Source organism: Bidens hawaiensis, unplaced genomic scaffold (assembly GCF_021521415.1).
Source record: "Bidens hawaiensis isolate Kalapana, Puna unplaced genomic scaffold, B.hawaiensis_p1.1 tig00025201_1, whole genome shotgun sequence".
NCBI classification, from domain to species: Eukaryota; Viridiplantae; Streptophyta; class Magnoliopsida; order Asterales; family Asteraceae; genus Bidens; species Bidens hawaiensis.
The window spans coordinates 263,631-274,780 of record NW_027494017.1 but is presented as its reverse complement, the minus strand read 5'-3'; the positions used below and the strand labels follow the sequence as shown (position 1 = coordinate 274,780).

Below are 11,150 nucleotides of genomic sequence, written 5' to 3'. Positions count from 1 at the left end.
ATCCATTGTTAGTTCTTGCTAAACAAAAATATGTGTTTTTATTTTTTACTTTAGTATATATAAATTATTATGTAACATTAGTTTAATTTTATTCATTCCAGCTTCTGGCGGTCCACGATTGTAAATTAGTAAATTGTCTCAAAGGAGTGTGGATGGTATATTTAATTTGGATGATATTGTTTTTTTAAATCTTCAGGTGGTGAAGCAAATTGAGTTTCTTTTGTTAGAATATTTGAAAAAGTTGATGGTGGTTTAATATGAAGGAACATGTTTAGGTATTTTGTTTGGTAGTTTTGTGTACACTAACTTATTGTAACTTTAAACTTTTAATATTTAAACATTGTAAATGATTAACGTTTTGGTCCGAAAGTTGAAGAAGTTTTGTGTTGATTGAATTTATTGTTTAAATTTATTATGTTTGTTGACATATTTTTTCACCCGTGTGTAACACGGGCCTATACTTTAGTCCGTAGAATATATCACCACTTAAGTTTGGTTAGTGTAGAGAGGTGGATGACACGTGAGCCTGAATGGTGGAGTAGTCAAACTTGAGGGCTTGTCTGGTAGTGTACGTTATCGATATACCAAAAAGGCTTCAATATCTCTACCTACATCAATATCATCATTCATTACCCATCGATATATATGGTCAGTATCTATCTTCCTCTCTATTTTAATTATTTCTATTTCTAGCACTAACAAGTAACAAACGTATGAAACTAATTTGATGTTGCATGTAGACGAGTAAGCTGCAACTGTATTCTATTTACATGAGCAGTCCGTGCTTTCGCGTTCTTATTGCTCTCAATTTAAAAGGTTTTCATTCTTATCATTTTTATTTCCTCAACTTGAATTTTAATTACAAATAACATGTTACTTGATCAATTCTTGTGACTTGCTAACAGGACTAGATTATGAATACAAGGCCGTTAATCTGTTCCAAAAAGACCAAAATCGTCCTGGTAACAAACTACTTAACTTATCTCTTTAATTAAATATATTTAAGTGTTGTTTGAATCGGTCAAAGGTTGAATGTGTTTGGCTGGACTTCATAATTAAATATTTGAGTTAAAAAATTACATTTTCGTTCTTGTGATTTGACAAATAATGTGAATTTAGTCCAAAATTTTTTTATCTTTTTGCATATAGACCCTCCACGTTTCCCTGTTCTTGCCAATTACACTCAAATCACTAACCACGTTAAATTTAATCGTTAAGTCAGGGGTAGACATGTCTTTTCACTCTTTCTTTATTATAATATTTATTTCAGTGAACTGCGATTTTCGTTCCTCTGGTTTGTACAAATCTACAGTTTTAGTCCAATAGTTTTAAATTTGCAATTTTCTTCTCTATGGTTTCATTTCACTTGCAATTAAACCTGAATTCCCTAATCTCGTTAAGTCTGGTCGTTAAACCCATCAGTGTGCCCTTCACGTGAGGGACAGTTTTGTTTCTTCTTTTTTCATGTTTTCCCCAAATACACCTCAGCCCTGCACGTGAGGGAGCTTGCGAATTAGGTCTGGGGTTTATTTGGGGAGAAAAACAACAATACTGGTCGTCACGTGAGAGGCACGCAAATGGGTTAACGACCAGACTTAACGAGGTTAATTAATTCCGGTTTAAATGCAAGTGAAATGAAACTACAAGGACGGAAATTGCAAACTTGTAACTATTGAACTAAAATCGCAGATTTGGACAAACCATAAGGACGAAAACTGCAGTTCACTGAAAATAGTACTATAATAGAAGAAATAATGAAAATACATGTCTATCCCTGACTTAACGATTAAATATAACGGGGTTTGTGACTTGGATGTAATTGATAAAAACTGAGAAACGTGGAGGGTCCGTAAGCGAACAAATAAACTTTTTGGACTTAATTCGTATTATTTGTCAAACCATATGGACGAAAATGACACTTTACTCTAAATATTCCCTAAAGCTTTAACAAGGTCTAATTCTATAATGTTTAGTGTAGAGTATTTGAAGATCAATCCTCTTGGGTATGTGCCTGCTCTTGTGGATGGTAACATAGTACTTGCAGATTCTTTTGCAATCATATTGGTTAGTAACTTCAGATGTTATGTTCTGTTTCTTTTAGGTACCGGCCTAATTATTCTTCCTATATATGTTACAGTATCTTGAAGACAAGTACCCTCAACATCCTTTGTTACCTCATGACCTTGCGAAAAAAGCAATAAATTATCAGGTCAAATCTTATTCTTTTCAAGGGCTCCTTATATCAAAAGTTATATATAATCTTTAAAAATTGTAGGTTGCAAATATTGTTTGTTCGAGCATACAACCTCTTCTAAGGTTACCTATTTTGGTACGTGATCGATAATATTTTTTGCTGATTCAAAGCTCAAGTCAAAATAATTTATAACGTCTGAAATTATAATTTTCTTTCATTATCCCAACTTATAGCGCTACATTGAAGAAAATGTTGGTGAAGATGAAAATATTCAATGGGTTTATAAGCATGTTGCTAAGGGATTTGCTGGTAAGTTGTAGTTGACATGGAGACAGTTTTAACATTTAAAACATTATATGTTGCCATATTGCAAGTAAAATACCTTTTGTCGTTACACGTCCAATGCCATATCTATCTTAATCTTAAATATATATATAAACGAAAGCTCCCTAAAATCTCTCAAGCCATCAGATTGTTTTATTTATAAATGAAGGTTTCTCATTCATTTAACCCGAATTCATGGGTAGGGGTCTCACCAAACCAAGATAGTCCTTAAACGGGTTATAACATCTCATTAAATTAAAAATTAATCTCATCAAATATTTGATAAGAAAATCTTAAATAAAAGGTTCCTGATTTCTGTAAATAATGCAGCTCTGGAGATATTACTAAAACATCATGCTGGGAAGTACGCAACTGGAGATGAAATTTACATGGTACCTAATGTTTCTTTGTTTTTGGATAAACTCTTTGCATCTCAATTCCTAATTATTCAAACACAAACATTAAAAATAACAACATATGCAGGCTGATGTATTTTTGGCTCCACAAGTCATTAGTGTCACTAATAGATTCAACTTTGACATGGTATGCAGCTTCTCAACACAACTCACTTTTTAATTTATTACGATATATATCAAAGTAATATTTGTTTGACGTTTACAATTGTTATTTTTTGTACAGAGTGAGTACCCTCTTTTATCGAGGCTGAATGAGACGTACAAGCAAGTACCAGCTATTCAAAATGCACTGCCTCAAAACCAGCCCGATTTCCCCGGAAAATGTCTCTCTACTAATTAATCAGGAATCCAGGATCAATAAATGGTGAGTTTGTTGGGAAATTCTCTTTTCCCAAGCATTAATTTTATTATTAAATTAGTTTTGATGATCATTTGTATTTTCATTATTATATTTCAAACGAGAATATTATTATTACATCTCTTTAGGTTGATTGCTTTCCATGTTTAGTTCCTTATTCTGTATGAATGCAACTAAAAAACTAGTCTTGAGCCTTGGGTTGAGTATGCCATGCTAACCGTTGACCATATGAAGTAACAAGTTCGGGTACATCAAGTTAAAATATAAAATAGTTTACATTTATTACATGATGTATTTTTTTTTTTGTTTTAACTATATGATTGTGTTCGATGGCGATCAGTCAATGGTTTAACAACAAAACTCGGTTTTAATAATTGTTTCATAATTATTAATCATATTAATAAATAGATAAAACACAGCGGAATAAAAATCGAGTAATCATCACTATTAGGAACCGTACAGGATTCGGTTACAAACAATATGAGTACGAGTCAAACCAAAATAAACATATAATTGTAAACCGACAATCTATATAAGTTTACATCGGTTAATAAATAATCGGTTTTCATTAATATAATTCATAAACTAATATAACTAGCTTCATATTTGATAAGAATAAAAACTAATTGACAAATTAAATGTTCTTTTAATACACAACAATAACTAAACTACAAAATCTATACATACAACAAATACATACAAAATAATAAGAAAATCACAAACTAAACATCACACTAGAAAAAATATAATAAATTAATAATTCACCCAAAAAATGAATTGAATGATAACACATGACGTACTTATTTCAGATAGATGTGTAACTAGAGTTGGCCTATACAAATTCAAATACATCAATTTATTAAAAACTCAATTTACTATCAAACACAAAATAAATATTTTAAACAAAAAAAATAAAATGTTGGGCTATATTAACTGACAGACACATGAGAACCCATTTTTGGTGATCCATTAAACAACATATACGTTCTACATCACCAACGAACCGTAACAACTCAATACAAATGAAAATAACACAAACCATATAAATTTCTTTATGCATTCATGTATATTAAGACGAAAATTCACATCTTAAATAGCAAAATGTTGGGTCACGTTAACTACTAGACTAATGAGACCCACTTGAGATATAAAAAATAATAAAATAAACTATACCTTAACTACAGTTAATAAATATAACATATTTTATAAGTTCATGTAACCTTTAAGTTTAATACCTAAACACATCCTACATGAAAAATATACATAAACAATAATTAAAAAAACAATTATTAAAAAAAATTAAAAGTAACCGCGTAACACGCGGGCTAAAAGCTAGTTTATATATAAACGGATTGTTTTGTAAGGAATCAATTAAGGTATTAACTTACCATTATACTATATAAATAGCAAAACGAATTGCCATAGTACTCAATGGTAAGATTGTAGTTTTAGTAACTTTTTTTATGCCTTCCACGTGCTTCAAGTTCAAGTTGACGACGTGTGTGAGGCGTGTGGCAGTAAGGGTCAAAACGATATAATATAATTACGTTATATCAGTCTATCTCAACGATGTGTTGGTTGATTGCATCGGTTCGTAGGATATATGCTTTTCTCTGTGTATAGGACAAATTGATGAACATTATTGTAAATAATCTACTCATATACATGTTTACGCAGACTAAACATCAATCATTTTCTTCTTATTAACAATAACTAAACCGAATTATGTTGTTATTTTAACCGGGCTAGACTACCCACGTGTAGGATCAAAATTTCTTATGCCCTCAATATATTGTGTGCCTCTACCAGTGCCTTATCGACAAATGCACATATCTACCTTTGATGAAGAATCTACGAACTCCACTTGCTAAAAAGCACCACAAAACACATCAAAATCACACCGTTAAAGAGCCCACTAAAACCCCATAACACAGATGCCACCAAACATGAGATTTCAAGTCAAAAGTCTTATATAAATAAGACTCCTTTTGTTCCTAGAGCAAAAGATAAGGCCACTAGTGTAATGCAACATGACAACAACTTCTAAGATTCTTTTGCATCATATTTCTTTTATCATAAAGATGTTCTTTTGAATTCTTGACCGTAAAAGGTTACGAATAACAACTAAAAGAGATACGAATCGCGTGGTCACAAGGATATAACTTCTGAATCAAGACATATTTCGTAATTATAGCCCAATGGTTTGAGTCACTCACGACGGTGCCCGAATTTTCTCCATAAAATATCTTTAAAATGAATTATTCGTGCAAAAACTTTATTCCTCCATATATTCTAGTGGAATATATTCTTTCTGATTTTTAGCTTGTAAAGTATAAGAAGCGTTGAGCATCTAAACTTTAGCTTTGCAACACTCGGGGATGATGCCTAGCACACAACTTCTGGTTGTATCAGAAGATCACACTCCACATAAATGGCGTGTTCCTTTAAAAGAAGACGTTTTTGGTGCATTTATGGCAAAAGGAGGTCTGGTTATGCATAAGGTTTTTGGTGATAAATCATTGTTTGGACCGTTATTGTTTAAGAAGTTCTTTGATCCATCGGACGCATTTCCACTTTGGGAATTTGAACCAAGTGTGTTGTTGTCGGATTTTCAGAACCCGTGCATGGATTGGTTTCAAACAAAAGCATGTTATGTCCTAAAAAGCGAACTATCAGGTAAGTGTTTATATTATTTCAAGATTTGAATCCATTCCGATATATATATATAAACCAGTGAAATCATAATCTCTTTTGAGTGTCATAAGAACACATGTTAATTAAAATCATTCATTTGTGTCAACTTTATCAGGTTCGACCCAAACACAAGAGGAGTTAAATGGGTCAACCCGAACAAAACCATTTAGTGAACCTTTTCACAGATCAACCTGAAAGTGACCCGAGCTCGTATAGAGTCAACCCAAACCCATGATTTCCATGTTTGGTTCTTATCATTTTTGAAACTCACACCCCAATTGAAAAACAAACAATACAACATGTTGGTTTTTTATTTATGGTAACTTTTGTGCTATATTTTTCTCAATGCTAAATTGAAGAAATTATATAAAACATGTCTTTTAAACAAAATACTATGTTCAACTTATTTGCCACAGAAGTAGATAAAAGCAGCATTCGAGTTTATGTTGAGAATGGGAAAGTTATGGAGATTAGTGGACTATGGAACCACAAAGGCGAATCTAGAGCATCATTGGACTGGCGAAGTGGCAATTGGTGGGAACAAGGTTTCGTACGAAGGCTAGAATTGCCTGAAAATGTTGATTGGAAGAGAATCGAGGCGTATGTGACCAACAATACCATTTTGGACATTAGACTTCCAAAAACTTCAACTGAATGTGATGTCCAGCAGTGAACACAATGGTCTTTGTCTTTTAACAACTATATAAATTTATAAACATATGATTGTGCATTTCTATATAGAAACATAGTAAAATCAAACCATGTGAATCTTGATGTCTTGTAACTTTCATACAATAGAGAAACAGCAGGAAAGTATATAAAAGAACTGACAAACCCAAAGGAGATCTATATTTTTCTCTAATTATTTTCTTAAGGGTTGAAAGTAGGAATGCTAAACTGGTCGAGTTCGAGGGTTGGCTGGTTTAATCTTACACGAGCTCGAAGATGACATGAACATGAACATGAGAGGAATTAAATGGGTCAACCCAAACAAGACCATATGGTTAAACTTGTTTACGGGTTTGACCAAAAACTGACCCAAGCTCGTAACAATAAACCTAAATCTATGAATTTCCTATTTAATTCATGTCGTTAGAAGCTCACAAGGTGTGAGGACCACAAAAGGCACAATATATTGGTTTTTGATTTTGTGGTAAATTTTGTTGTATGTTTGTTCAATACTAAACTGAAGAAACTAAGATGAGAGCAACTAAAACATGTCCTTATGTCATACAAGTAACCGACGTTTAACGTTAATTTTAGAAAAGATGATGTTAAAATTTTAATACAAAAAACTTATGTATTTTTAACAAGTTCAAGCACAAACCAAAATATTGTTTGGAAATAAAATTTCGTATAAAATAAAAAGGTATATTGGTTCTTTATGACATAAACTTTCTTTATTCTATCATTTTTTCATGCTTAAAACAAACATATTTTCCTTTTCGGAATAATGAAATAACTAGAATAAGGTTAAAGACTTAAAATGGATAGATCATAAAAACCAAGGAATTGAGTGTCACAAATTCATAAATTACAGACAAGTTATTTCAGAAAGATTTAATTATTTAAATCATAGCCTCTCAAAACGCATTTGTGTTTCTCAAACGGCTTTGGAATTAAAATGATATTATATTTTAATTTACAAACTTGGTAACATAAAGGGGATGTAGCTCAGATGGTAGAGCGCTCGCTTAGCATGCGAGAGGTACGGGGATCGATACCCCGCATCTCCATTTTTTATCTAATTTTTTTCTTTAACTTCAATAAATTGGGCTTAAGCCCCCCCCCCCTTTTTTTTTGTGTGTGTGTTTTTTTCAATCCATATTCAAAATCAAAAGGCTATTTGTTCTTTTAAAACTTTGGCATTACACTGGATGACTGGAACACTTTATTTTCGTTATATCGTTTAAAAAACTTTTATGTAACCACACTTCTTGTAATTGGGTGTAAGGTTAGCGGGACGACCGTTTCCGACAGGACACAAAATAACCAGTTTGGGTTGTTATATGTAACCCGTTTAACCATGCACTTTTTTAGGTTGACCAATTTAGTTAAACGGGTAATTTGCATGTTCACATGTTTAACCCATTTTAATTAAACAAAATGGCATGTCGACTCGTTTAAGACACGGATGACCAATTTATTATAACTCATGAATCTGATTAGCACGTTTACAACTTAAGTTATTACATAAACCACAATGTGGAAACCGAAATACGTAAATTTGTGTAATTTCATGTTTGAAATTTAAGAACCAAAATCGAAATATACTGATATATTCCGCTGTTATATCGGGAATTAACGAGTATGATCAAACCCGTGAAAATAGTTGAACTAGTCACATCAACAATTCAAATGTTGTCGGATTTTAAGATTCTATATTTTCATAAACTAGTAACTAAAAAGTGACCGGTTTAATCCATTGAGATTCATGAAAATATAATAACTACAAAACAATATAGACAACTAGACAAGGTAATTTGTGTCGGTAACTTGGTATGACTGCTCATAGTTTTTATTATTTACAATATTTCATCACTTCAATAAGAAAATGTTTTGGATAAGTAACCGAAAAAATTATAAAAAAAAGTAAAATTAAACTATGAGCCTATGACGCAATACATGTTGAAAACTTGAAATATTGCAAACATATGTAAGGTCACTTCCTTTTTTGTTTGTCACTTTCAGGAATATCCTCATTCATAGGTCCGATATCTACATCTATGAATTGAAAGGTCTGAATGACCCACAGTTTTTAGAATCAATAGGTCTTCAAATCGTTCATTTGAAAAAATTGAAACCTTTCTTATTGGATGATCGTGAGAGTTGCCAAAAATCGAAATTCTTGATCAATGGAGGAACAATATCACCATTTTTTGTTCAATAAGATAGCAAAGTGGATGATTGACTCATTCCATACTAGAAAGAATCGCAAGAAATCCTTTAATAACACAGATTCCTATTTCTCAATGATATTCCACGATCAATACAATTGGCTGAATCCCGTGAAATATTAAACTCATTCACTACACACATGCCCCCAAAAAGCTTGTTTTTTTACCCACAATTGACTGAATCCCGTGAAATATTAAACATAGTTTAATATTCTTAAAATTAAATAATATGGTTTCCTTTTTTTAATATAGGCTTACTCTTTTTTCACTCCAATATATACTTTTTTAGGCTATGTGTAGTGAATGAGTTACAAAATGGGACGTTTTGTATCATGTGGCGGCTAGTCAGGCGTCAGTAAATAATGATTTTTGGTTTTATAGGTGTAATGATGTTGTAGCTCTATATATATGAGAGAAAGGTAAATTAAGACAATTTGAGTTTAAGGGATTTACAAGTCAATCAACACATAGTACAACCTTTAATACATTTAGATAAGGGCAAACTTGTCAACTAAAAAAGTCATATACGGTTATTACATAATAGTTACAACATTGACCCCTTTACTTTGCTTAACTTTTGTAAATTTTAAAAATAGTTACAACTATGATCATTGATCTTTCACTTTTATATGATTTTTATTTTCATTTTTAACTTAACTTCCCTTATGATTTTTAAACATTAATAACTTTTTCATATGCTAATATTTTTTTAAAAAATTACACCATAAAAACGAGCATGTTTTTCCCTTTAATTTGAGTATCATATTGTCATAGTTTGCTTCATTTAAAAAAATAACATTTTATGTAGGAGCGTTTGCGGTCTGGTTACGATGATTTTTAAATTAAATCGTGAGTCAAATCGTTAGTAACCGGCTTTTGTCGTCGAAAAAAGCGAAACGGACCTTTAAAAATTGAAAACGACCGACCAAAAGTTAATGAAAAAAATCAATGGTGAAATCAAACCAATGACCGGTTTGAACGTTCTTCGGTTTCAAATCGAATAACGAACACCCATAAACTTGTTACATGATTACAAAGATATGTATTTCCCGCTGCATCGCGCGGGCACCCGTCTAGTATATATATACATATATATCACACACACACACAATATAATAATAATAAAAACAAAACACAAACCGGCGACAAAGAATACCCCGCCCCATTTATCGTCTGAGGCGGTGTTCTCTTCAAAAATCGCCCAAATCAAACCTTATAAGTAGTCAAAAGCATGTCATAAAGCAACATACTTCACACTACTTGAAGCACTAGAAAATATACCAATAATCAATGACAAATAAAAGAAAAAAAAAACTAATTATTTATTTTGTTGGACCAGTAGATCAGCATCAGAGCACATGATTTATGTGTGTTTGGTTAGAGAAAATCTTGAGATTGAAGTCATCCTTTGCTTTGATCTTCGCATTTAAGTGTTTATGAAATGTGAAAGAAGAAAAAGGTGTCACAAATAAGGTCAATGCATGGTTTGAATTAAATAAACAACAATGATTTGTTAATATAGTAAACCATAAAAAACATGATTTGTAGATGATTTGGAAATGATTTTATAAATAATTTGGGGGTAGGAACTTTACGCTTGTATGGAATACTCAAAAAGCACTTGTGAATGCTTGGCAACAAAGTCATATATTTTTATTCATTGGCTCATCTTTACGCAATATAAGACCAATGAAGATAAATAAAAATACATAATATATCCGCACCAAAATCAATAATTAGATTATAATATAAATATCACTAATCACTAACTATATTATATGAATCATTAAGATATAATATTAAAAGTATTAAGCGTAACATTATATTATAGCATTAATAGTTTGTACCTTAACTTGAAAACTGTAATGCATATAATGATTAGTATAGTGTTGTATCTAATTTCAGTTGTTAATGGCTATTAAGATCACGGTATGTCGGTCAAACCCGATGATACGTGCCCAACCACTTTAACCCTCATCCACCATGCATGCATAATATGGAGTAATGGGCTAGCTAATGCATCAATCTTTATGGCATCATTTACTTTACCTGTTTTGTTATAGGCTTGTTCTTTTAGATAGTGGCTTAGTGGTGATAACCTCTAGTTTGTTACTTTAGAGCATTCCCATTCAATCCCTCAAAACACCCCCTATCCTTATAATTTAAAAAAATCTTTCAAATATTCACTCCATCCTATCCCCTATTTACATTCACTGACTCTAAATAATAGAAATTTGCTACAGTAGCTTTTTATTTATGAAAAGCTA

At 31.6% G+C, this 11,150-nt stretch overlaps 1 protein-coding gene, 1 non-coding gene and 1 pseudogene across 2 annotated transcripts; all 3 read left to right on the top strand.

The window, feature by feature from the left end:
* Positions 1–729: 729 nt before the first annotated feature.
* LOC143571143 (glutathione S-transferase zeta class-like) lies at positions 730–3,274 on the top strand. The gene is made up of 9 exons (XM_077056643.1): positions 730–816; positions 906–962; positions 1,979–2,064; positions 2,138–2,209; positions 2,276–2,329; positions 2,428–2,503; positions 2,849–2,910; positions 3,002–3,061; positions 3,158–3,274. The coding sequence occupies exons 1-9, from the start codon at positions 771–773 to the stop codon at positions 3,272–3,274; spliced, it is 630 nt and encodes a 209-aa protein (XP_076912758.1). The 5' UTR covers positions 730–770.
* Positions 3,275–5,673: 2,399 nt separating this feature from the next.
* Positions 5,674–6,659, top strand: LOC143571142 (21.7 kDa class VI heat shock protein pseudogene; annotated as a pseudogene).
* A 990-nt stretch (positions 6,660–7,649) lies between these two features.
* Positions 7,650–7,722, top strand: TRNAA-AGC (transfer RNA alanine (anticodon AGC)). Its single transcript has one exon. It is a non-coding gene; the product is annotated as a tRNA-Ala (tRNA).
* Positions 7,723–11,150: the final 3,428 nt, after the last annotated feature.